The sequence below is a fragment of the Ornithorhynchus anatinus genome, chromosome 2, assembly GCF_004115215.2.
Source record: "Ornithorhynchus anatinus isolate Pmale09 chromosome 2, mOrnAna1.pri.v4, whole genome shotgun sequence".
Classification (NCBI taxonomy): domain Eukaryota; kingdom Metazoa; phylum Chordata; class Mammalia; order Monotremata; family Ornithorhynchidae; genus Ornithorhynchus; species Ornithorhynchus anatinus.
The window spans coordinates 37741735-37769433 of NC_041729.1; the positions used below are offsets into that span (position 1 = coordinate 37741735).

Sequence of the window (27699 nt, forward strand, 5' to 3'; positions counted from 1 at the left end):
CATGGCACTGTCCCCCAAGCCTCCTGTGGTTTGCTCTTGGCAACAAAACTAGGCTTAGTTGGACTACTGAGCTAATATAAGATGGCATTTCTTCTGTTTTCAGATTTGTCTGAATTTGCCCCAACAAAGTTATGCTTAAATAAATACTTTAATTGATGTAAGACCAGTATGTTGTGAGCATGTGCAGGAAGGAGAAAAACAGCTGAGAGAGTCTGGCCAAGGCAGCCTAGGCAAGAGAGGAGCTGAGACAGAGAGCCTTTATGAATTACTGTGGTGATGGAAAGGAAAGCCAGAATCTCCTAACAGTTCTCTTACTCTGCTCCTACCGGGCCAAGTGGAGGCTGGGCAGAGCAAGACACACATTTTCTGGGCATTCCTAAACCGGCCGGCTGCCCTGGGAAGCTGCCGGATCCTGAGAGGCGAGGCAAGAGCTTTATTGTTGTCCTCACAGAGGAGTGATGGAGGGAAAGCAAAGTGCAGATGGGCCTCTGACAAAAGCCAGAAAATCCAAACAATTAATCCAGGAAATCTAACCCTTAAAATACTGTTATTTTGAACCAAAATTACAGAATACTGGGAATTTAGAAAGGAAAATTTAGGGATATTAAAAAATTACATCCCTAAACTTCAGGGATTGCTGTCAGGGAGGGTAAGGATCACATTGTCCTTCCAGGCATCCTTTGGGATCACCTGTAAAGACAGATCCATCAATGTACTAAGAACTTGGGAGAGTAAATAGTTATAGACATGATCCCTGACCTACATGTCTAGAGGGGAGACAGACCCTAAAATAAATTCAGGGAGAGGGAAGCAAGCAAGTGTATGAAGGACTTAGGGGTGAGGATTTAAGTGCACAGGTAGTACAGTAAGGTGGGGAAATAACGAAAGGGAAATGAAAAAAGTAATCAGAAAAAGCTCCCGGTAGGAGATGTGATGTCGGAAGGGTTTGTAAATGGGAATGTGGTGATCAGCTAGGTGCGAGGGGATTGGATGTGTTAGTTTGAGGTGTCTTATGGGGTTAGTCGAGTAGAGATGAGGGCAGGAAGAAATGCGAGTTTAGTGGTATAAGGGGTGGGGGCTGGTGAAGTAGATTTGGGAGTCATGTTGTGTAGAAATGGTAGTATGAAGCCAAGGAAGCAGATGAAGATACGGATATGGTCTGGGTAGACACTGTGTGACCCAATAGGACATTGGTCTTGAGTCAGCTTTTTTGTTAATCCATTCTCTCTAAGTAATTAAATTCACAGTTGATCCTAAAACCAAATTCTAGCCCTTGATTTCAGTCTTTCACAGAACTGTTAGTATGTAGCAAAAATTGGGGTGATTGGGGTTTCACTATCTGGTGGAGTGCTTTAAGAAGCCAAGAAGTGCCCAAAATATAGGCCTGAGGAGCCTGGATTATCCACCAAACTCATCCGCAGGACTTGTAGGTTTTTCAGAATCGTGTGGTTAATTTGCAGGCCTCCACAGCCCAGGTAAGGGCCCCGTCCTTCATGAACAAATATGTTGCTCCCTTTCCCTTCCTGAGCCATTTCCTCTTCCACCCACAGGCGACTCTCCCACCCCGTTTGACTATCCTACCCCAGCTTCCTCCAGCCGTAGCTCAGCCACGGATGATTTCTGCTACGTCTTTGTAGTGGAGTTAGAGAAAGGACCCATTGGCCTGGGGATGGGCCTGATCGATGGGCTGGTGAGTGAATGTCTGGGCCCTGACCCCAGGGCCCTGTCTACTGTTCCTATTCCTTATAGCGCTCAGAGTTTCTCGGGCCTGCTTGCCTGGTGAGGATGTAGCCTAGAGTCCCTCCAGATATTCTGGAACTGGCATTTTGAGGGCAGAGCTGGATGCATTTGGAAGATTGCTGGAACTAGACAAGTGCTATTCCAGTGATTCAGGGAAAAGGGTGAGTCCTGGAGCCCCATGCAACATGTTTGCTGGTGGTGTAGCACTACCTTGAAAGTTGGAATGAAATGAGAACCTGCCTCAGAGGACCTTTCTCCCAATAATGAAAAATGTTTATTATTATTGTTGTTAACAATAATAATAATATTTGTTACGGGTTTACTAAGTGCTAAGCACTCTCCTAAGCCCTGGCATAGTTAGAAGATAATCAGGTCCCAAATGGGACTGACAGGCTAAGTAGGAGGGAGAACAGGCAGTGAATCCCCATTTTGCAGCTAAGGCCCAGGAGAAGTTTAGTGTTCTTCCCAAGGTCAGAGAGCAGTCAAGTGGCAGAATCAGAATTAGAACTCAGACTCATGCTCTTTCTACTAGGCCCCACTGCTAAAATGTATTGCACACCTGCCTTAAAATTTGGCTGCCCTTCTAGTCAGAGTAACCCAAATCTTCAGTTGTCTGGGCTTGGGAAGATGGAAAACTGACAATCTTTCAGTACTCACCCTGAAAGGCCTACATTAATTTGATAGAGATGATTGATGGAAGCTTTCAGAGTGTAACAAGGATGGAAGAATGAAGCTGGAGCCTGTATTGGGAACTCAGCCACTACAGTAAGGACTGGAGCTTAGAATTCCTGTCCCGCTGGCTGGGTGGCCAAAGAGTCCGTTGCGAACTAAAGTAGTGATTTTGGTTCCCTTTGGCAGCACACGCCTCTCAACTCCCCTGGGATCTACATCAGGACTTTGATCCAGAACAGCCCCGCAGCATCTGATGGAAGGCTTTCTCTCGGAGACCGGATCCTCGCTGTCAATGGCACCAGTTTGATTGGTGCAGATTACCAGAGGTAGGAATTCTGTTTTCTAAAGACATGGCTAAGCATGTAGTAAGACTAATGAGGTCATGAACAGTCTTCTCTGTAGTAGAAACACTTGTGTATCCTAGCTCTCTCTCTGGGTTGGGAGGGAGGCTGCAAAGAAAAACACTGAAAGGGCAAAAAGGGCAGGTCACCCTATCTTGATATTTCTCTGCCATCGAGCTTATGCATGGCAACTTGGTCACCTTCATTTAGGAAATCTGTTAATATTTGGACAGTATCTCCTGTTCCTCAACACAGAGGGTGCAAGCTGGTTTAGGATTCTGCAGGAATTCAAAGAGGGAAGATGGCATATCAATGCTCCTTTCTTGACTCCCCCTTTTAGTTTCTGCTTACCAAACCAGACCTGCAGGTGCAAAGCTGGTGTCAGGGAGGTGAAAATATTGTCTCCAGCACTCACAGCTGAAGAAAAAGGTCAAAAGTTCTCTTCTCACATTAACACACCCCAGCTTGAAATCAGGAGTTGGTTTAGATAGTTGATGGGACATGGGAATGGTAGGAAAACCCTTTTCTCTCAGTGTGGTAACTCACTCTTCTCTGCTAATCACCAAGCTTCAACTCTCCAGCTCAGAATTTAGTGGACATGTCAGGCCTAGTAGTTAGTTATCCCAGTTTTAAAAAACATGCATTTTACCCTAAGCATATCCATCTCACTTTGCTCAAGCAACTGTTGTACCAGCCAAAAACCTAGTAATATAGCAGAGGCTCGGGGTTCAGAATCTGTTGTACGGTTGGCAAAACCCCTTAGCTGGTTCTCATAACCATCACTATCTCGAAAGCATGATGTGCTGAGTTTGGATTAGTACAAGGGATAACACTCACCTGTCTTTCAACTCAACTGAATTGTATTTATTGAACACTTACTTTTTGCAAAGCACTGTGCTAAGACCTTGATTTTGCTGGACTTAGTCACTCCTTCCACCACGCCAGGGGGCTTTCAAGCTGAAAAGTTCCTGTTCAGTTTAACCTTAAAGCAAGTTGCCCCGTCACATGAGAACCAGTCCCATCCCAGCCTCATTTACAACCAACAGATGCTGTTCTGTTTCCCTCTAGTGCGGTGGACCTGATCCGATCTGGTGGAAAGAAGCTGCGGTTTCTGGTTGCCAAGTCTGACCTGGAAATAACCAAGAAAATCAGCTCGAGCACCTCTCCCTCCTAGGTGTGTTGCGTGGGGCACCTCCCCATCTCCTTCCCAGAACGAACTGGCAGTCGGGAGGTGGAGGGGTGTCAGGAAAGCCATAACTAACCTGGTATATGTGGCATCTGCTTTTTAAGCTGCATTGTTTGTTGTGTGCTGCAGTCCGTGTTTCATGCAAAGAGACTGTGCTAGGAAAGAATAGCAAAGTGCTGTTTAGTGTGGGTGGTTGTTGTTGGCTCCCATTTGTACAAACTAAACAATGCAGACATCATATGTGACTCATCTCAGAGCTGTGAGCACGCAGGTTCAACTCGTGTAGTTTATCCTGTTATTGCAGCTCCACTTGTGCCCAGTTGAGAAAGTCCCTCAATGAAAAGCTGCTCTCTTTATCCATTTCTAAAGTCGATGATGAGGATGATGGAGTGCCCTGTCGATAATGACAGGTAAAGCCTGGTCCTGAGACTTCAGGAATGAGACTCTGCGCCGAAAAATTGATTCTAGAGATAGTGGTTTGCACAGCATTGCTCAAACTGGCCAGTCCTGTTCTCGCTGGGCACAGGGTGAAACAAGTGAGTAGGTGGGGAGGGACGTGGGACCCATTTGTGGCCAAAGTGACTGCAGCAGGGTTCTTGCTGGGCCTGTTCATTTCATGGCCCATCCTAAGTAGTTCTTCAATCAAGGAAATGAAACCATGGCAAGGGCCATAGTGGGCAGAACTGGGATTAGAACCCAGGTCTCCTGCTTGGCAGAGTAGTGCTCACACACCAAAGTTCACTCATGTTGTAGCATGCTCCAATGAACCGGCCTGCTCTAATTCTCCTAAACTGAAATACCGGCTTCTTGTACTGGCCTCTGAGATCGGGGACTAGGAAAAAAGGCAGGGCTGTGCCACTACTGGGAAACAGTGCTTTTTCCATACTGTCGTTCTGGCACCCAATGATTCAAATATCAGCAAGTTCCCTAGTAGAAGGGTAAAATGGCACCCGGCTGCATCCAGAGAGAAACTTACCTAGCACCCGCAGCTCTCCTGAAGGAAGGAAGCTCAAAGCCAGAGAGCCAGCGGCTGATGGGATTCTGGCCTTCCTGGTTTATAATAAAAGCACACAAATAACTCTCTACTTTGCTTCCAGGACCCCAGCCTGGGGTTATCCAGGTGCCTGAGTCAACCAGATTTCTGGTTCTTATCCACTGCCATCAGAAGCTGAGCTTTTTAACAGCTGCCTGGAGCCTGTGAGCTGAGGTAGTGTGAGGTATTGGAAACCCCTCCCTATGCATGAGTCTTGCTTGGCTGCACTGTGGGTGTTACCCTAAGTGCCTTTTCTGGAGATGTTAATGGGCAGTGCCAAATTCAACCTGGCCCCAAAACAAACATTCCCCTTTTAGGAACTTACTCATAGCTCAAACTGTTAGTTTGAGAATTGCCGGCCGGAGAACTGTACTACCGCAAAGCTTTCCAGCCCCTGGGGGGAAGAGCAAAGCGATGGTACAGCCTTGTGGCCCAGTCCTCTCACTGCAGCCTCCCAGGGAAAGGATCTGGGTTGCAAACGAGTGAAGCTGATTAAAAACAAAGCTCGCATGCCACAGAAAGCATTTCCTAAAGATGGCTGTAGCTTTTCTAAATCTCAATGCTGCACGTGGCAGATTGAGTCCCCCGCCTCCCCCTCCTCCCCTCCCACAGTTAATCTAAATCTCCAAGTTTCTCTCCAGGTTCCAGGGAGGTCTTTTTAGCAGAGTGAGGAGGAACCAGGCCAGAGCCTTGGGCCCAGAAACCCCACATCATTTTCTTTTACAGTGGCAATTTGTGTCAAAGGCAGGGCAATGGTGGCACGAGCCAGGGAGACTGACAGGTCTGTGGCTTTGGTCTCTCAGCCTCATTTCCTCCAAGTTGGGTACCACCCTATGTTTTTGTTTATCTGAATACCAAGTTAATTCCACAATGTAAATGAATCTTCGTTAACTGACTTGTCAAGTTCCACTTTGGAGGGGTCACTACCAGCAAGAAACTTGATAGATGTTTCCTCATTATTCTTGTTAATATTGTACATCTTATTGTGGATAAAATTATATCTGAAATGTAACACTAAATGGTGCAGATCTGTTACAGACCTTATATGTTTAAAAATGAGTAAAGAAGAAACCAGTTATAATAAAGTATTTACTTTCTTATGCTTAGAAAGTGACAGTGCAGAGGATCTGATTCCACTGAGGAATAGAAGAAAACAGGGGTCATTTTTCAGAATGTGCGATTCGGTCCGAGCCGAGTGTCGCAAGTCTCCCTTGGGGCTTCACCAGCTCCCAACACAGCTGCTTTGGAAAAGATTCAGCCAAAACTTTATAGAAATAGCCAGCCAGGTGCCTCCTTGAAGTGTTCTTCAAGATCAGCTGCCCTCTTCAACACTTTTGTGATGAAAAAATGGCACTAGAGCTTCCTTTAGAAGCCATAGTAGGCAGTTGGAAAGTGTAGGCTATGCATACATGAGAGTGGGGGCCAATTACAGGCCAAAGCATTCTTGGATAGTGAAATCACATTATCATGAGTTTACCCTACAAACACAAGAGCAGCAGGAAAGGGCAAAATATGTCACTAAAAAAGGACTGATTCAGATCCAGGTGACCTAGGTCTATGAGATTCTCTTTAACAAATCATAACATGAGCAAAAATGGGAAAGAGCTATAAACAACACAGATATTTAAAGAAGGATATTAAAGGGCCAGTGACAAAGACACCATTCTTCCACCTGTGCAATTCCACCATCACCCAGCCACTCTTTCAAGGGAAGGAAACCTCACCCTCCTCTCACAGATTCATCTCTGTGCAGCAGGGCTTAGCCCTAATACGTGCCTGACCTGCTCCACTGCTCACAATCCGTCTCCCACCATGCACTGACTGGTCACATCATCCATTCACGCTGGCAGAAGGCCAGTTTCTCTTTCTACCAGGCGGCTGACCATCCTCAGGGCGAGAGGCAGGGAAGTGTTGACATCCTGATGATAGCGGGGGCTAGACACCTCTGCAGGTGGTGTCAAAACAAACTGAGCCACACTTGGCATTTTCAATAGGTTCATGAGCTCGGTGGCTCGGGTCAGGATGGCCTCAGCATCTTCCTCACAGTACACAGTGGTCATGGCAGGACTCTGAGCGAAGGACCTCATCTTGGAAAGGAACAAGGATACCCTGAAAAAGACGAGTTAGCCATCAAGACATTTTCTTTATAGTTTTGGGATTTTCTCCTTTTGGGTCTACAGTCTTCTACCGAAAGAGGCAGGAAGGAACCTGGGCACTAAGCTAGTCCTGCCAAGAGTTTCCCCAAGTCAACTTTTGCTCAAGAAAAAATGGGACTAAAATAGTGTGCTGCTTTCTGCAGAGCAGATATAGCAGGGAACAATGTATCATATCAACTTTTTTCCACTCATGCTACTCCAAATGCTTTGATCAGAAAGACCACTTAAATAAAAGGAATGGTCAACCTGAAGGCTTTTGAAGCCATGGAGAATATTGAGTATGCATCTTTTAATTTAGCTAGTCTCTCATTTAACCATCTGCCATTTCTAGATTTGGTACCTGGGAATTAAGTCTTGACTGCGAGAAGCCAATTTGGTCAGTGTGGTCATGAGCACAGTGATGACCCGGGGAGAATATCTGGCAAGGGTGGCAGAGGGACGAAGCTGAGTGACTTCAAACAGCAAGGCCTCCAGCGCTTCGAAAAATTTGTTGATCTGCTCCACAGTGCATCGCTTGTCATAGGGCACAGCTAAATACTCACCAATAGCCCACACCTGTAATAAAGAAGCAGAAGATAAAGGAACCAGTTAGTGGGAAGCAGTGTGGCCTAGGGGAAAGAGCACAGGCCTGGGAGCCAGAGGACTGAGTTCTAATTCTGGCTCCACCGCTTGCCTGCTTTGTGACCTTGGACAAGCCATTAAGCTTCTCTCTGCCTCAGTTTTCTCAAATGCAAAATAAGGATTAAATTCCTGTTCTCCCTTCTACTTAGACTGTGAACCCCATGTATGGCAGGGACTGTGTCCTACCTGATTAACCTGAGTCTACCTTAGAGCTTAGAACAGGGCTTTAACAATCAATCAATGGTATTTGAGCACTTATTGTGTGCTGAGCAATCAAACAAATTCATAGAGTATTAACTGTGCACGGAGCACTGTACTATGCGCTTGGGAGAGTCCAATACAACAGATTTGGTAGACATCTTCCCTACCCACAACAAGCTTACAGTCTAGAGAGGGAAGCACACATTACCAGAAATAGCAGACTGTAAGCACTTGAATATCATAATTATTATTAGTGATGTACATTCTTGGAGAACAGTTCCTGAATTTTATCATGTCTATCGTGCTAGAAAAATGCTGTCTGTCTAGCTTACTAAAGAGACAGGTATTTGGCAGCACGGAAGTAAAGGCAAAAACAATTCAGTAGCACCCTGAGGCAATTAAGGAGAGACAGTTGCCGAATTGGTAATATTCCTTACCACGTAGGTGAAGATGCTCTCTTTGTTGTGGATGTTGCTGATGGTTCCGGTGAACTCTAAGAGTTCCTTGGACAGTTCCACAATCAGTGAGGGATGCAGTTTACATAGAACCAGGAACTGGGAGCTCATCACTCTGCCAGGGAAGAGAAAATTACACTGTCAGGCCACAGACATCTACTGAACACCCACTGTGTGCATGCCCCTTCTCTTGGCACCGGACGAGGGCCAGTTGCGATGGAACAATAGACAGAAGTCTCCCTACCACAATGCTGCTGCTCTCAAGGGACTTTTCCTCCTCCGTTCTGGGCTGCTTCAGCCCCTAGCCCTGAAGCAAGGCAGTTGCAGTATTTATATGTATATTAAAGTAGCCATACAGGCAGGCATTCATCTTCCCCCACTCCTTACTGTGTAGAACGTCAAATGCCAGGTCACGAGTGATTACATCATTTTACATTTCTAATTTATGACTCTGGATGTGCAGCTGTATTGTCATTATTCTGGAAGACAATACCACCACTGTACATTCAGTCACGGCAAGATTATTTAGGGGGGGAAAAATAGAAAGGTCAAATCAAGAAGACTACTACATCATTTGAGAGATTGTCAGAGATCGGTATTAGACACCACACCAAATTGCAAGTTTCCAGAGATGTAGTGCTGTCCAACCACCTCTGTGGTAGTGAGACCGATACCTCATCCAACTCCTGGAGCAATTCCCTCATTCACGTTCAACTTGAAGTGGAAGGCAGGGTCACCTACCACAAAATCAGCTTCCTAGTGTTTTAGCTGAACACAGCTTTGCTTACCCGAGACACCAAGACATACGAGGCAAATGGAAGACAGTAGGTGACTTTAAACAGCTACTGGATAGAGTGCTGAAATTAGCCAACCAAAAATAAGGAGGGGGAGGGAGACAGAAGAGACTTTCTGAAGATGCAGTAAAGCAAAGCCTTTATCTGTCAAAATAAAATGGCATGTCAGGAGTTTTGAAACATCAATTCCAGCCTGCCTGCTTCTCTATGGCGTTTTTTAAAAAATAAACATCACCAGGATAAATGGAGGAGAGAAGCAACTCCTCATGCTGAGAAAGGGACTGAGAGAGAATTTTTGAGATACTCCCTTTTTTTTTTTTTTTAGCATTTTATAAGGACAGTGTGTGGGAGAAGTGAGGAAATACTGGTGAGAAAATGAAAATTGAAGCAGGTTGAGTTTAGTAAATCAAAAAGCATGGCTATATCAGTGACTCAAACTCCTATTCAACTCCCTGAAATTTATAGAGTAACTCTGCCCAAGAATTGCCCATTAACAGACTGTAAGCCCCATGTGGGACAGGGACTGTGTCTGACCTAAATAACTTGTACCTACCTCAGCATTTAGAAGTAGTTGACACATAGTGAACACTTACCATAAAAACAAAAGAAACAAACATTATAGAAGATAGTGGTCCTTCACAAAAAATCCACTAAAACCACTGGCAGCCAAGTTTTAGTGCTTGAGAAAATGGGAGTACAAAGAGCAGGACTCAAAGGTCTGAGTACCTCAATGAAAATGACTGAAGAGGGGAAGCCATATTAGTCATTGTGAATCCTTAACAAGAGAGTTTGGACCACCCATTGCTATTTCTTTGTTATTGTTCGTGCAATACATGGTGCAGGTTTCCTCAGAAATCTGGCATTTACTGACACCAATCCAAATGACAGTGAAACTTCTAATTGGTGCTAAACCTACAGAAGTTTATCAGCTGCCATGAGGTGGTTGGTATCGTTCCCTGGGCTACACCAACTGCAATGACATGAGACCAGGCGGGTCTCATGGAACTGCAGTAAACAGACATGGCTTTCTTCTCCACTCACTTGTCAGTTTACAGTAGAAAGAAGGCAGAGAAGGAGTTGTCACTTCCCCCTCCAAAGAAACATGTGAATGACAAATCTCTGGCTATCTCACCCCCTTGGAGGCGCTGAGAGCCCACCTGTGCACATCTGCTTTGAACTGTGGAACATCATAGAGCAGGTCGCTTCTCTCCAGCAGCAGCAGCACCAGCTGGTTTATAAGGGGCCCATCTGCAAACTATAGAGTCAATATTGGTGTTGAACAATCACTACACACCCTCGATGTTCCATGTGCTTACAATCAATCAGTTATTTATGGAATGCTGTCCACCGTCCTAGGCTCTTGGGAGGGTACAAAAGGGATAAAATGAACATAATCCTTTCTCTCAAGGAGTTTTTCATTTTAGGGGGAGAGCAAGCAAAAATGTAGTAAAATTTTACATCTGAAATTTTCCAAAGGAACTCTTCACAATTAAATGGGGCAGGTCCCAGGAGTTTCAGATTCATTCACATGCCGATGACTTGGCAAGCCGCAAAGATATGGAGGAACGGCACACAGAGCCAAGTTCCCGAGGCTTGGAGGTACTCCCAAGGACCGCTGCCACACGTTCCCCACTTGCTTGAGGCGTGGTTGATTTCCACTACTGGGTCAGGATTGGATGGTTGGAATGCTTACCTCTGTCACCACTGTAAAGAAAACCTGCAGTAAGACAGGCACAGTCTCTGCACACTGCACAACCCGGGGGCAACTGGCCATGGGCTTCAGAAGCTGGTGAAGTGGAGTCAACCTATCAACAACATACACCATCACACTCAAGAACCACAGGAACAACTATTAGTCAGTGACCCCTATTTCTCAATCACTTCACAAGAGAGAGAGAGTGTGTGTGTGTGTAAAATGTATATATACACAACCCTTATTCCTGAATTGTATCCTAATTACTCAGAAGCTGAGTGTCAGGGACTTATGTATTTTCTGGGCCTGGTGAATCTTCGCTTGCCTGTTTGGAAGCTTAATAGCACCTCTTCCAGAAGGTACAGAGAGGGCAGAAAGAGGGGAAGTGGGAGAGATGGATACACTCCCACTAGGGGAAATCCCATCTAAACCCACCATTTACTGAGCCAAAGCTCTGTGCTCTGCAGCCATGAGATGTATAGTGTTTCTATGCAGAGATATTCCTGAGTCCAGCGTACCCCAACTGCTGAGATGCCAGAAGCACGAAGGACCTGGAAAACCCCTCACCTTCCCTATACCTTTCTGTGGTGCCGCTGGCCTTGATGCGGAGCAGGAACCGAAACAGAGTCTGGTAGCGGGGATCACGGAAGCCCTCCAAGCAGGTAGTTGGCTTTACGGTAGGATCCCAGAGAGGTCTCTCAGTTGCCGGAGCAGACGATCTGATGACCAAAATTAACCAGAGGAAAAAGAAGAAAACCTTGGAACAGGAATTGATCAAACCCCACAATTCAGAGGCAGCATCAACCTTGGGAAGGAATTTACATATATCCTGCCCTCCCACTCCAGCATCTACAATTTTGCTTATGAATCTGCACTTCCTTATAGGATGCCGGTAAACCAAGTTTTCAGAGAACTGGTGCAGAACTGAGCTGCCAACAATACTCAAGGATCCTAGAGCTCAGGTGGCCTAATTTGAGGTGAATCCCTGAAGACAGCATTTCTTTCCATTCTGCCTTTTCATAAGACCCTGGCAGAAGGAAGCCAAAGAAGGGACTGTGGATATATCAAATAAATTACAAGCCCTGTGGTGGCTGTGCAAGAGAGGTCCCTCTAGGGCAGTCCCGGAGAGAGGCAAGTAGACCAGTCCGGAGACTTTTTCTGGTTACCACATCGGATCCGCTTAAAGCAGACTGAATCGAAGCGAGCAAGTTCTCCCCGGGCAGAACACTCCTGAAGCAAATGGCTCACCTCAGCTGGATATCTAGGGCAGCAGTCAAACACGGCAAATCAAGCAATGCTTGAAAAATCTCAGTGGCTGTCTCGGCATCAATGAGTGCAGGAAGGAGATCCACAAATTCTGATATCAGGGATGGGCTGTTCCATGCCAAGAGCTAGAGGAAACATAAGCGGCTGTTGTTACAGGCTACAACTGTTGCCAGTGTCCTCGGTCCTAGTAGTAGCTGCCACAGTATCTACTGAGTGCAATGTGCTAAGTGCTTGAGAAAGTACAACAGAAGCAAGTCCTTGAAAAGACTTCAGAAAATGATAGAGAGTATTGCAAACCAGAAGGGGAAAGTGACCAAAAAAAGCACTTAATTGTTCTTCAAGCCTATACCCCCCAAATCATTTTCCTTTGGGTAATTCTGTTAGGTCCTGTAGGATGTTTGCAGAAGCCCAGCATAAAACATAGTAGTCACTAAAATAATTTGACCATAAGCAATTGGCTTTGGAGAGAATTATTAGACTGACAAATCTGTTGTCACAGGGTTCCCTATGTAGGGCATGATAACAATTTCTGACTTTATTACTCATGTCTACCTATCCATATAATCCCCAGTTGGCTTTTCTTCCAAGAGTTCTGCCACCCAGTCAGCAGTCTTCCCCCTCCACAGAACAGCCGGAGAATCTTTACCACACCAAGAAATAAATATTCTCCTTCTCTGTCTGTCCATGTAGCCTATATACATGGTAGCTGAGTATGAGCCCCTTCCTTATATCCTGGCACCCTCACTCCATTTCAAGCCAATGTCTCTCTGGTGGAGAAATCTTTTGAATACATGATTAGATTGGGTTCTGGTCCTGACTATCCTTGATTAGCTGACTGAGCATTTAACCTTCCTGAACCTTAGTGTTGTTGATTTTAAAATGATGATAAAATGGGAGATCACTCATTCACCTGAATGCCATTCCCTGAACTCTTACTAAACTCTGATACCATATACTGGGTCTTTGCCATGTCTCTCTCATGTTAATGAAAAATACTGCTGCAGGAATGGACACCCTCCAGCCTCACCTTTAGCCTTGAAGCACCTGGGAAAGCCAAGCACAGGTACCACCTTTCTCCCTGCAGTTGCTGAGGGATAGGGCAGTGGGCAGTTTAGGATACCTTGAAAAGATTTGGGAAACTCAATCTGAAGATGCTGAGATTTCCCCTGAAGAACTGGATGTTGTCCCTGCAGAACTGGATGAATTCAAAGGCCAGCAATGGGCTGTGGAATAGCTCTGAAGGAATCTTGGTAAACAAATGCTGGTAAACTGCTTCTGAATCTACTGCTGCCATTTCACCTACGAAGATAAATGACAAAGAAGGTGGAACTGATAGCTTAAAAAATACCATTTCACTCTGACGATAACTCTGACAGCTCATGAATTCAATCAGGCAAGTACTATATATACAGATTCCCATTAAGTGGCTAATAAAACCTTGAATGGAAGAGTCTTGAAAAAACAAACAAAAATGGTATACTCAGGTCTCAGTAAGTATCACTGCAGCTCTGAACACCTTCAATAGGCAGAATCCAATCATGAAAGATCAAGTGCACACCGGAGTTTTGGAGATATGGAACGACTGAGTTAGACACAGTGAGAACTAGCAGAATAGCTTGGCCTCACTCAGGGCCAGGGCAACATCCACATATTCTCACACATAACACCTTCCACAGAGATATCCCCATACACGCCCACACATCTCTACGGTCAACCTGCCATAAACACACACCTCCAGAGGAGACACTTCCCGAAGACAACAATAAACAGGCAAAGGGATCAGAAGGGAAGTAGGGAGATCTTTAGGAGATGATGGGCAATTAGAGGACGGTGTGTAAGGGGAAGAAAGGGCAGAGGTTTTGGCACAGAGGGGAGGAAGAGAAATGGATGTGCTATGATGCAGGGAAGGGGAGGAAAATGAGGAGAAATCTTTTGCTAAAGCTAGGAAAGTAGTGGGGAGGCTTGAACATCTGTGACCATAAGTACTAAACACACACCCTTTTTGCCCCAGCACTCTCAATCATTACCTAAGAGGTCAGACCCAATTAAGACTCTTGAAATCAGTCCATCTGTCTTTCCCTCCCCTCCCTTCCCCTCTTATTCCTATATACATTCTCACAGATGCTTCACATTCATGACGCTTTCCAGGACTGCCCCATTCCCACCTCTAGTTAATCTACTGCCTGGGAATATGACCTATATTATTTAATACACTGCCCCCAGGCTTATGCTTGGAGAAGCAGCGTGGCTCAGTGGAAAGAGCACAGGCTTTGGAGTCAGAGGTCATGGGTTCGAATCCCAGCTCTGCCACTTGTCAGCTGTGTGTCTGTGGGCAAGTCACTTAACTTCTCTGGGCCTCAGTTACCTCATCTGTAAAATGGGGATTAAGACTGTGAGCCCCACGTGGGACAACCTGATTCCCCTGTGTCTACCCCAGCACTTAGAACAGTGCTCTGCACATAGTAAGCGCTTAACAAATACCAACATTATTATGCCAAATCAGCTCTACCGTTCTGGCTGAGAGCTACAGGTAAATTTATTCCTCCCTGTCCCCTCCTCCCCTAAATTGAGATTAGGCAATCAACAATGAATGGATGTTGGGGGAAGCTCGGTCCACAGTTTGCATCTGATTTCCATGATTTTGAAGAGAACCCTGAACAGAGTCCTGAAGAAATAGTTGAGCAGCGTGTGAAGGATTCAGAATCATTTTGATGGATTAGGATCTTTTGGCTCAATTATTCTCACTATAAATAGCACTGTGAATGAGGAGCTTCTTGCATGGCCTCCCCCTGCTTAAAAAGTGGGGCCAGGAAGGTGAGAAAGGACATCATTGCTGGAAGCAAAGCCACAGCAATTTCTGGAGATGTTCCTATAGGGTTCTGTTATGAAGGAGGGAAGACCATTCCCCTTACTGTGGGTGAGGAAGAACTGGGCAATCGGCAACAAGGCTTGGGCATAAGACAGGTCCCCACAAATCCGCTCGTGCAAGACTTTCAGGCACGAGAGAGTCCGGTACATGAATGAGGAATCCTGCCTGCAGAGAAGATCCAGGATGATCACAGCTTCAACCAGACACTGCGTAAGACACAGAATCCTTGGTCAGAACCGGGCCCCGAAAGACTTTAGCCTCCATCCCTCCTTCCAGAGTACTTACAGCTTTTTGAAGGTCGGCATCTGGTTTCTTTAAGGCTCCTGAGAAAAAAGGAACAAAAAAAAAAAAAAATCCTCATTTACTCTTTCCAGATCACGTATGGTCCATGAGAAAGCTAGTTTCTTCACAGCACGGAAGCACTCAGTCCTCAGTTGATTAAACTATAAGAATTCAACCTTGGTTTTCTAACTCTCTCCAGTATATAAGCTTTTATGGCAGCTGTCACTTGGCAAGTCAGTGGTAAAAGGAACAGGGTTAGAGGGGTTGGGATAGAGAAACTTGGAAGCTCCACTTGCTTAGGTATTTTCCAGGAAAGAATTGAGGCAGTAAGCTTGGGAAAGACTAACACAGATCCTGCAGAACAGGCAAAAAGCCCACACAAATCCTCAGAAAAGAAATACACTGTTGAAAGACTAATATTATCCTCTCTCTCCCTTTGGGTCACTCAGTACACATTCTAGTTAAGGCAATAAGAAGGCTGAGGATGGGTTCTTCACCTTTCCAAAGCAAACATATAAAACCCACTAAAACTCTTCCTAAAATATCTGTAATGGGTAATAAATTTATATACAGTGTGCCTTGACAGTTTATCTATTGCCTTAAGGAGAGATCAGATTTATCTGATCTCTCCAGACTGTAAGCTCATTATGGGCAGGGAATGTGTCTGCTAGTTCCGTTATAATGTCACCTCCCAAGCACATAGTAAGCGCTCAATAAATACTACTGATTGATTGACTGATTAACTCTGCATGGGCCCTCAGTGCTACAATAAGAACACTGTACTACAATTTGGAAACACTTGGTTAGCTAAGAATTTAAATCATCAGCCTTGAGCCATCCTCAGGACCACAGTGAATGAAAATGGGAACTTGTTCAACCCTAACACTTGGCCTGAGAACCTGGAATCATATTACTGGCTTTAAGGCACAGACCAGAGGGATGAGCCCTACAAAGTCGACTTTGTTCCAAACCGGAAAGACTGGAATGAAAAGGATCTGAGCATTTCTCAGCAGACAGAGACGATCCCAAAATACCGAACGAAGAGAAAACACAACTCACTCCTGTTACTTTGCTCGATGAGCCGCTGGCAGTACTCAAAGGCCTTCTCCCTTAGGCGCTCTTTTGGAGGAAGCAGGCGACTGGAGGTGGAGGTGGCAGAGACCATAGACATGACAGAGCCCTCCAGCTCAGACTTTTCATCTGCCCGAGAAAGAATGATAGAGATAGACTGGCACACAGCCCCACACAGACTCTTGGATAGGAAGCCCACGGAAGCAAAATAAACTTCCAGCCTCTGGGGTAATGAACTGATTTGGCAACAAGAGAAATGAGCAACAAGGTCCAGAATCAACATCTAAAGAAAGCTTCCAGAACCATTCTGTGTGTGCTACAATCAGAAAGAAAATTCACCATTAAATCCAAAAGTGGTCACTTTCATACCTCCACCCCTCGCCACTTTGCATTCCTGGCATTTTTCTTCACCTATGCTCCACACATAAATTTGGGGTTTGGGTTTTTCTACCAACCACAGGCTTCAGAAGATAAAATGCTGGTTTGTCTACATCTTCAAATGACCATGATTTAGCAAAAGATCCATTGCCTGCTTCACCCTACTTTACTTTCCCTCCTACCACTTGACCTTCTGCCGATCCATTCCAGAGACGACTTACTCGGGCCTGACTAGTGCCTTCAGTTCTGAAACAAGTGTCTCTTGTGTACTGGTATTTTATTATTAAGAGGCTGGAAAATGCTGGTTTACTGGGAGACCAATATTTAAGCAATTTGATTTCACTCAGTCTAAGACTCTGACAAAATCTGACCTCTGGGAAAGAAGCCTATTCATTTTCAGGGCCTCCCAACCCCAGTACCTGAATCTGGACTGTCTGTTCCATCATTCACACTGCACAACAGCCACTTCCGCAGCATGGAGAAGGCCTGCATGTTCAGCCACTGGTCATCGGTGTAGTGCTGGCCCACCGACAGCACCGTGAAGAAGTCTGTGGCAACCACTCCATCCACCTCAGTGATGGGGCCAGGCTGTGGGACAAGGGAAGAGAAAATTGCAGAATCTCCCTACCTGCTCTCAAGGCTGGACAGTTTGAGTGCACGGATGGGGTGAGGACAAGGAACTGCTGAGAATTCAAGTAGCAGTTACAAGAACACAGACCTGACCTTGGAATGATCCACAGCAGTAGCAAGTCAAATGTCGTAAGAACTGGATCTCTATTTGGTATGGGGTATTCTCTTTCCGTAATACTCCTACTCCTCATTTCAAAAGCGGCAGTCACTGTCTAGCCAATGATAGTTTCAGGGTACATGTGGAAATAGCAGATTTATCAAATGATTCCCTTCTAAACCTGCTTTAGAAGTGAATAGAACATAAAGGAAATATAGGCAAGAGGGAAGCAGCTTGGCCTAGTGGAAATAGCAGGGGCCTGGGAGTCAGAGAACCTGGGTTATAATCCCGGTTTTGCCAACTGCTTGCTGGGTGACCTTGGACAAGTCACATAATGTCTCTGTGCCTCAGTTCTCCTGTTCTCCCTCCTACTTAGACTTTGAGCCCCATGTGGGACAGGAGATTGTGTCCAACTTAATTAAAGTGTATTGACCCTAGCACTTAGATCATAGAAAGCTCTTAAATAGCATAAAAAACTATAAACTTGAATGAAAAACTGAAAATAGTACCCACACCACCATACTGTTCTGATTACGCTACAGAGACTCACTTAGAAATGCTACCACTAGGATGCTAACAAGGATGTGAAAGACTCAAATTAGTAAAAATTTTGGTGGGCCTTGACAATTTCAAATGTATGCACATGTATGCAAATTATTGGGACATAAAAGGATACAGAAAGGACAGAATTCAGCTGTTACTCATACAGTTTGACATGCTGATTAACACATCCACCACCTACCTGCCTTGCCCGAGGATTAGAAAAAAAGCCTCCAGATGTTTGTGCAATTCCTTGCTGTATACTTGCATATCGCAGCCAATCAACAAGCCTTCTGTTGAGCAGATTTGTCTGATCTATAAAGAGCAAGAGGAAACAGACTGTCATTCTTTCTAGGCACACTTTTCTGTGACACAGTACTATTAAATCCACCTCAAAAAGAAAAACGGAGGCTTTCAACCTTGAATAATCATCCTTTCTATGCTTTATTCTACTGCCCAGATCATTTTCCTGAAATACAAATCTGTACCCACCTCCTCACTCTTCCAAACCCTTCTCTGTAACCCATTCCTCTCTTCATGTAACCCCCTACCATGCTTTAAGGCAATCAACTCTCCCTCCTAATTATCTACGGTCTTCTCCCACTACACCCGACTTGCACTCCTCATTCCTCTCAAACTAAACTATGCACTGTCTCATCATCTCTCTCTCTCTAATGCTATTTATTGAGTCTTTACTGTGTCAAGCACTGTTCTAAGTGCTGGGATAGATACAAGTTAATCAGGTTGGACACAGTCCCTGTCCCACATGGGGCTTATAGTTTAAGTGGGAAGGAGAACAGGTACTGAATCCCCATTTCATAGTTGAGAAAACTGAGGTACCGAGAAGACAAGTAACTTGCCCAAGGTCACACAGCAGGCAAGTGGCAGAGCTGGAATTAGAACCCAGGTCCTCTGACTCCCAGGCCCGTGCTCTTTACACTAGGCCATGCTCTTTTCCTATCAACCGTCAACCCCTCCCCCTCCCAGAGATTTCCTCCCCATCTTCGAGTCTGATGCACCACAGCTCTCCCCATTTTCATTGCCCTTCTGAAATCTCATCTACCTCAGGAGGCCTTCTCCGATTAATTTTTAATCTCCTCAGGTCATATTCTGCTCAACTGCCAGCTTAAATACTTCACCACTTAGACGTTTGCATACTCACAAGCATCTGCACTACAAATATGTCTGTATCTTCATAACATATTACTTCAGCATTAATGCATATAAATATCCCCCTTTCCTTCTAGCTGTAAATGATTTTAATGTCTGTCTTCCCAGGGGCAGGGATCATGTATACGATTTCTATTGTATAATTCAGAGTTCTCAGTACAGTGCTCTGCAAACGGTAGGCACACCATCAATATTATTGATGATGACAGGCATGTACGCAAGAAAAATTTTAAGTGAAAATGGATGACACTAGGCAGGCAGTATTTTCAAAGTCAGAAACCCCTAGACTGGCCTGGTTCTGGAAGCTGCCATCTCACCTGCAAAGGCACACACAGAAACACCATCTGTACATGCACAAAGAATTCCAAACTGTTATCTCAAAAAGCAGAGCGCATAAATCCCACCTATATGCCACAATACACCAGTGGGTATTATTGTTTCAACTGATCCCAGTCCAAGTTACCTGACAGCGTACTCTAAGGCAGTTTGCAAGCACATCCCATAATCTGGATTTCTTTACCCCTCCCAGATTCAAACCCCAAACTGCTTTCTTCTTTCCTTCACTCCAGGATTAAAAACTTAAAATATAGATGTAAGCAACAGTTGCCATTTAGGGGAAATGTACCTTACCTTCTGACAGGACTGTTGGTGAGAGGCTGATCACTTTTGACAAAATCGGAAGGAGGTACCGTGAGCTTTGACCCTCGGGCTGCCGGCCTTCAAGGATTTTTGTAACACGCTGGCTCACTTTTCTAACCTCATCCCTTTTATTACCCTTTGAATCAAACAGAGGAGTCACTTCCCAATCCGCACTCCATGAGACAATCACAACATCTTTCCAACCCTATCAGGAAACCGCCCCGTAGTCCAGCAACAATAAGCCCTGCCTCATTATAAACTGAAGGGGCCCTGGAAGGTGTAGGTAATCAATCAAAACAATCAATCAATGGCATTTGAGAACTTGCAGTGTGCAGAGCATGGTACTAAGCACTTGGGAGAGAGCACAATATAGTAAGCAGTTACGATTTCTGCCCTCAAGAGATAACACAAATGAAAGCCAGAAGGCAAAAAGGGGTTTCTTCTTATTGAACAATTATTACAGTTCCACCTCTCACAAGGCAATTAGGAAGGTCCATTTAGAGGAGTCGTCGCATGAAATAGGGAGCTGCTCATAGACGAGAAGCCTTTGTTCCCCAAGACAGAAAATAATACTTTGATGCCCATTCTCCATTTGAGGATATCCACAATACATGATAAACTGCAGCTGCTAGGGTAAGCTCTCTATAAATTGTGTGAAATCCCATGTCACTTTTGGCCAGGGCTGTTGGCAATCCTACTGGAATTCTTCATTTACCAAAGGATGGACCATGTTTCAGTTCTCGCAATTTCAATCTCTTGGGACCAAATGACTCTAGCAACATACTCTAGTGGAAAGAGCACAGCACTGGGAGTCAGAAGACCTGGGATAATAATAATAATAAAAACGATGGTATTTGTGAAGCGGTTACTAGTGCCAGGCACTGTTCTAAGGGCTGGAGTGGATACAGCAAGTTGGGTTGGACACATTCCCTGTCCCACATGGGGCTCAGAGTCTCAATCCCCATTTTACAGAGGAGGTAACAGACACAGGAAAGCAAAGTGACTTGCCCAAGATCACACAGCAAACAAGTGGTGGAGCTAGGATTAGAACTCATGACTTTCTGATTCCCAGGCCCATGCTCTATCCACTACACGATGCTGCTTCTCTAGTTCTGGCCTCTACCACTTGCCTGGAAAATGACTGGGCAACTCGTTTAACTTCTCTATGCCTCTGCTCCTCATCTAAAAATTGGTGATTAAATCCTACTCCCTCCTACTTAGACTTTGAGTCCTTTATGGTACAGGGACTGTGTCCAACCTGATAAAACTTGTATCTATCCCAGTGCTTAATAAAGTGGTTGGCACTGCAACTGGAAGGAGCTGTAACTAAGATGAAACCAGAAATACTACAACAGACAGTCCTTGTACTTTCAGTGAAAACATATCAAACTTTTCAAATGGCAATGCCAGAGGCTCAAATAACTCTCCACTAAAAACCTCTCAAAAGTAGTTGCACATGTACTGTTTACTACAGTTCACAAAAAAAGTTGGTCTGGGGGAATAGCTACAATATTTGTTAAGTGCCTACTTTGTGCCAGGCTTGTACTAAGTGCTGGGGTGGATAAAAGCAAATCGGGTTGGACACAGTCCCTGTCCCACATAAGTCTCACAGTCTCAGTTCCCATTTTACAGACGAGGTAACTAAGGCCCAGAAGTGAAGTGACTTGTCCAAGGTCAACACAGCAGAAGAGTGGCAGAGCTGGGATTTGAACCCATGACCTTCTGACTCCCAGGCCCGTGCTCTATCCACTACCGCTGTATCATATTCAATACCTGTCCTTCCTCCTGCTTAGACTGTGAGCCCCATATGGGATAGAGACTGAGTCTGATCTGATCATACCTTCCCTAATGCTTAGAATAGTGTCTGACATCTAATTAGCTTCTAACAAATACCACCATTTTTTTTTAGTAGAATTGGTTGTGTGGTTTTGTTTTGGGTTTTTTTTCCTCCCAAATAATCCGGTGTTGCCTTCTAGTGCCATCTGCTGTCAACAGAGGTCTCCGCTTTTGATAGGAATTTGAAACCATCTCTAACACTAAAAACCTTAAGGGAATCCAGAGTAACAAAATGCAATTTTTCCGTTTGTACACACTGCACACCTAAGTATTTCCAATAATACTTTCTGGGCCTATCTGGCATCATTTCATTTCCATGACAGTTAAGATTTCAATCACAAAATATATTGCCATCGGGCTCCTTGAAGTTTAGTTATATTGGATGTGTTTTTAAGCGTAAAATAAAATTATACTAGTCAGTAAAAACATCTGCCTTTTAAAGTGAAAGTGCTTAAAATTACCTAATAAAATCACAAATGTAAAAAGTCTCCTGTCTACCCACCCAGTGCTCTGAGCAGTAGCTGCCTGCCCAAAGAAATGGGCCTGGAGGCTCACTGAAGCAGAAAAGGTAACATCACTCATACCTGAGCCAGAAGGACCGAAGACACCAAGCTCAACAACTTTGTATCTTGGATGTGGTCGCAAGACAACACCACCCCATCATGTGGTGACATTTCTCTCACGATGGCAGCACACAGAACCTGAACCTGTTCAGAAGATTTCTGCCAAAACATTGCTGACTGCAACAACTCCACAAACTTTCTCTCTAGCCTGTGAAAACACAGCAGTCATTCATACATTAGCCTGGCTTGTAGTATCTTGCATGTCACAGATCAAATTTGCAAAGGTTTCCTTACCTATAGCAATTTTGTGAGCAGGGAACATGTCTACCAAGTCTGTTTCTCATACTCTCCCAAGCCCTTAGTACAGCGGTCTGCAGTAAGTGCTCAATAGACTCAACTGATTGACTGACTTTGGTGTGATCCTTTTCACAACAACCTTGAATAGCCCTGATTCTGTAATCAGGATTTTCTATCACTGAAATTTGCTAGTTTGGGAGAAGAAAGGGAGTGAGAAGCTCTAACTACAGAAGAATTGAAACAGAACAACTTACTAAATAGTACTATAGTCCAATTCTTTATTTCTTATTTGGAAGATAACATTTTCATCAACTTTAGAAGCAGATACCATCTTCAGCTTCCGAATTATTGGTTGTTTGCGTCTTTCTGCACCGGAACAACTCAAACAACCAGTAATGCAACTCAAGGTACCCAGAAATATTGATGAAGATTTTACAAAAATGTATGTTTTTAAAACGTAAAGAACAAAGGACTAAGGAAAAGACAGAAAAATAATTCTTGTGATATTTAGCAGTGAACAAATGTGATAAATTCAACCTTACAACTGACAGTTCCCAACAAGACGCAATAATCAGTCAGTGGTATTCAATGAGAGCTTACTGTGGGCAGAGCATTGTATTAAGAAGCAACGTGGCTCAGTGGAAAGAGCACGGGCTTTGGAGTCAGAGGTCATGGGTTCGAATCCTGGCTCTGCCACTTGTCAGTGTGACTGTGAGCAAGTCACAACTTCTCTGTGCCTCAGTTACTTCATCTGTAAAATGGGGATTAAGACTGTGAGCCCCACGTGGGACAACCTGATTCCCCTGTGTCTATCCCAGCGCTTAGAACAGTGTGCTCTGCACATAGTAAGCGCTTAACAAATACCAACATTATTATTATTATTATTATTAAGAGCTTGGGCGAGTACAATACAACAGAGTTGGTAGACAAGTTCCCTGCCCTCAGGGCACTTACAGTCTAGTGAGACAGATATTCAATTAAATTACAGACATGAACATAAAAATGCTGTGGGGTGGAGAATGGGGTGAATATCAAGTGCTTAAAGGGTACAAATCCAAGTGCAAATATGATGCAGAAAAGAGCAGTACAGCAATGAGGGCTTAGTCAGGGAAGGCCTCTTGGAGAAAATGTGATTTTAATAAGACTTTGAAGGGGGGTAGAAGGTGATCTGTGAAGAAGCAGCATGGCTCAGTGGAAAGAGCACGGGCTTTGGAGTCAGAGGTCATGAGTTCGAATCCCAGCTCTGTCACTTGTCAGCTGTGTGACTGTGGGCAAGTCACTTAACTTCTCTGGGCCTCAGTTACCTCATCTGTAAAATGGGGATTAAGACTGTGAGCCCCATGTGGGACAACCTGATTCCCCTATGTCTACCCCAGCGCTTAGAACAGTGCTCTGCACATAGTAAGCGCTTAACAAATACCAACACTATATATGAAGAAGGAGGGAGTTCCAGGCCAGAAGGAGGCTGTGGGCAAAGTCTCATCAATAAGATTGATGAGATCAAGGAACAGTGAGTACGTTGGCAATACGGAAGTGGAGCATGAGGGCTGGTTTGTGGAAGGAAATCAATGAGGTAAGATAGGAAGGGGCAAGCTGACTGAGTGCCTTAAAGGCAAAGGAGTTTCTGTTTTCTGGTGAATGGGCAACCACTGGAGGTTTTTGAGGAGTGGAGAAATATGGAATGAATCTTTTTTTTTAGAAAAATGTGATGTGGGCAGCAGAGGGAAATATGAACTGGAGCAGGGAGAGACAGGAGGCAGGGAGGTCAGCGAGGTAGTTGATGCAGTAGTCAAGGAGGGATAGGTGCTTGGATCAGGGTAGTCGCGGTTTAGATGAAAAGGAAAGGGCGGAGTTTAGTGATGTTGTGAAGGAGGAAATGAAAGGAACTGATGACAGACTGAACATGCGAGTTGAATGAGAGAGATGAGTCAAGGAACACCAAGACGCTGGGCTTGTGAGAAAGGGAGGATGGTGGTACTCTCTACAGAGATGGGAAAGGCAGGAGGAGGACAGGGTTTGGATGGCAAGTTGAGTTTTGTTTCAGGAATGTTCGTTTTGAAGTATCGGGGGGACATCTAAGTAGAGATGTCATGACGACAGGAGGAAATGTAAAACTGCAGAAAAGGAGAGAGGCCAAGACTGGAAAGGTAGATTTGGGAATCACCCACATAGAGATGGTAGTTGAAGCTTTATGTGAGTGAATTTTCCAAGGGTATAAATGGAAAATAGAAGGGGACCCAGAACTGAGCGTTATTGGGCAGGGATTGTCTCTATCTGTTGCCAAATTGTACATTCCAAGTGCCTAGTACAGTGCTCTGCACATAGTATGCACTCAATAAATACTACTGAATCAATGAATGAACTGAGCCAGAGAGATGAACCAGGAGAGGACTGTCAGTAAAGGCAAGGTTAGATAATGTTTCCATGAGAAGGGAATGGTCCACAGTGTCAAATCCAGTTGAGAGGGTTTGGCAAAAAAGAGGTCATTGGTAATCTTTGAAAGGGCAGTTTCTGTAGAGTGAAGTGGTTGGAAGCCAGACTGGAAAGGGTCAAGGAGGGAACTGGAAGAGAGGGAATGGAGGCCGTGGGAATAGACAACTCGCTTTAGGAGCCTTGAGGGGAATGGTGGTGGGAGATGGGGTGATAACTGGAGGGACCCCTGGGGTTTCACTCACTTTCTGCTGTATTTTGAGGCGGACACAATGAGGAAAAGCCGCTGGAGGCAATCAGTAGTCTCATTTCCCAAGTCTTGCTTCTGGAGCAGTCCTTCTATTCGAGAACAAAATTTCTTCAGTTCCGTTTCCTGGATCTCCCTAAGAAGGAAGAGAGCAGGGGTTATTTTTATGGTAGTAGATGACATAAAAGCATTAATTCAGTTAAGATGAAACAGATACCTAAGAAGACTCTCTATATACATAACACCAGAAATAAACCATTTTGGATTTGACTCATCCTCTCTAGAACTTGAAAATCAAGTTGATCAAAAATAGTATGGCACCTACTATTCACTATGTTCTGATAGCAAAATATACAGAAATCAGTAGTAGCAGTAATAATAATAAAAGCATTTGAGTGTGAACTGGGTGTAAAACACATAAGAACATAATAACTGATTGGCACATTCCCTGTCCATAAGGAGTTTACACTTACTGGGGTGTCAGTTCCAGGGAAGTCCTTGTACATATGAACATAAAACTGAAATTCAGTTTTTATAGGATTATGTATTTATGTGATTCCTTCAGCTGCCACTTTTCCACCTCATCCTATGGATGGCAAGAGAGAATGCTTCTAAAAATGTATCTCCTGGTTTCCAAATATCACTTTTTAATTCTTTTAAGGTATTTGTTAAGTCCTTATGCGGCATGCAGTTTACTAAAGTCTGGGGTAGATATTCATTCAATAGTATTTATTGAGCGCTTACTATGTGCAGAGCACTGTACTAAGCACTTGGGATGAACAAGTCGGCAACAGACAGAGACAGTCCCTGCCGTTTGACGGGCTTACGGTCTAATCGGGGGAGACGGAGGGACAAGAACAATGGCAATAAATAGAGACAAGGGGAAGAACATCTCGTAAAAACAATGGCAACTAAATAGAATCGAGGCGATGTACAATTCATTAACAAAATAAATAGGGTAACGAAAATATATACAGTTGAGCGGACGAGTACAGTCCTGTGGGGATGGGAAGGGAGAGGTGGAGGAGCAGAGGGAAAAGGGGAAAAAGAGGGTTAAGCTGCGGAGGTGGTAAAGGGGGGATGGCAGAGGGAGTAGAGGGGGAAGAGGAGCTCGGTCTGGGAACGCCTCTCGGAGGAGGTGAGTTTTAAGTAGGGTTTTGAAGAGGGAAAGAGAATCAGTTTGGCGGAGGTGAGGAGGGAGGGCGTTCCGGGACCGCGGGAGGACGCGACCCGGGGGTCGACGGCGGGATAGGCGAGACCGAGGGACGGTGAGGAGGTGGGCGGCAGAGGAGCGGAGCGTGCGGGGTGGGCGGTAGAAAGAGAGAAGGGAGGAGAGGTAGGAAGGGGCAAGGTGATGGAGAGCCTTGAAGCCTAGAGTGAGGAGTTTTTGTTTGGAGCGGAGGTTGATAGGCAACCACTAATCGGGTTGAACGCAATCCCTGTCCCACATGGGGCTCAAAATCTAAAACGCGAGGAGTAAATTTAATCATTTTTCAGACGAGGTAACAGAAGCACAGTGTGTTAACTCATTTGCCCAAGACCACACAACAGACAAGGGGCAGAGCTGGGACTTTAAAATAAAATTTAAAAAATCAACCAAATTTTGCTGCACATGCCAAATGATCCACTTTGATGAGGCAAACATTATAAATTGACCTTAGCGTGAAATAAACGTGAAAGGCCGAATTAAAAAACACCACCACGAAACACACAAAATGAAGACGAACCCTGGAGAGATTCAGTAATCTGCAGATCTCCCGCCAGGGTCTGGAGGGGCAGCAAGGCGTAGTGGAGAGAGCACGGGCCTGGGAGTCGGAAGGAGCTGGGTCCTAATCCCATCTCCTCCCCTGTTCTGCTGGGTGACCTTGGGCCCGTCACAGTCTCGTTTGGACTGTGAGCCCGTCACTGGGCGGGGATTGTGCATTCCAAGCGCTTAGTACAGTGCTCTGCACATAATCAATACTATTGAATGACCTTGGGTAAGTCATTTCACTTCCCCCGTGCTTCCAGGACCTCATCTGTAAAAGGGGGATGAAGACTGAGCTCCGGGTGGGCCGGGGGTTGGGCCTGTAGCCGCCCCGGCGTTTAGTCCAGTGGCTGGCACCCAGGAAGCGGTTAGGAAGTAGCACCTTGATGATGCTTGATGGTGGTGGTGACTAGTGGGGGTCGGGGGCGGGCGGAGGATAGGGAGGAGGGGGCCCCACCTGGCCTGGCGGAGGAAATTTTCCGCTCCCACCGTGAACATCTCGGTCGGACTGCGCTGCCGGACTCCCCGCTCCGCTTTACCACCGGGGAGCGAGGCCGGTCCTTCGGCCCTCCCTCCCTCCCTCCCTCCCTCCGGCCGGTCCCGCTCCTTCCCCGCCGGAGCGGCCCGGGAGGCTGCCCGCCCGCCGTCACGTGGCCTTCGGGGCAGTCACGCGCCGCTCGGCGCAGTCACGTGGCGCACGCGCCGGGGTGGGGGGGGGAGGGAGAGGGAAAAGACGGGGGAGGGG

The 27699-nt window shown here is 45.3% G+C and overlaps 2 protein-coding genes across 3 annotated transcripts in view; one reads left to right on the forward strand and one right to left on the reverse strand.

Moving 5' to 3' along the window:
• The window catches only part of RADIL (Rap associating with DIL domain), a 90261-nt gene extending 84183 nt beyond the window's left edge, over nucleotides 1-6078 (forward strand). Inside the window, 3 exon segments of the mRNA XM_029058358.2 lie at nucleotides 1551-1690; nucleotides 2599-2738; nucleotides 3822-6078. Coding sequence (XP_028914191.1) covers nucleotides 1551-1690; nucleotides 2599-2738; nucleotides 3822-3927 — 386 coding nt within the window. The 3' untranslated portion in view covers nucleotides 3928-6078.
• Nucleotides 6048-27534, reverse strand: AP5Z1 (adaptor related protein complex 5 subunit zeta 1). 2 transcript variants are annotated; one of them, XM_029082546.2, is made up of 17 exons: nucleotides 27412-27534; nucleotides 25206-25343; nucleotides 22255-22441; nucleotides 19826-19970; nucleotides 18228-18340; nucleotides 17178-17346; nucleotides 16369-16509; nucleotides 15313-15350; nucleotides 15071-15233; nucleotides 13279-13457; nucleotides 12141-12283; nucleotides 11471-11611; nucleotides 10893-11004; nucleotides 10357-10454; nucleotides 8388-8520; nucleotides 7469-7683; nucleotides 6048-7081 (listed from the first exon to the last, which is right to left on the reverse strand). In XM_029082546.2, exons 1-17 carry the CDS (start codon nucleotides 27450-27452, stop codon nucleotides 6811-6813), a joined length of 2427 nt encoding a protein of 808 aa, XP_028938379.1. In that variant the 5' UTR covers nucleotides 27453-27534; the 3' UTR covers nucleotides 6048-6810. The 2 variants fall into 2 exon arrangements, with proteins under 2 accessions (XP_028938379.1, XP_028938384.1); XM_029082551.1 differs by lacking the exon at nucleotides 27412-27534 and adding an exon at nucleotides 25681-25779.
• Between the last annotated feature and the right edge of the window lie 165 nt (nucleotides 27535-27699).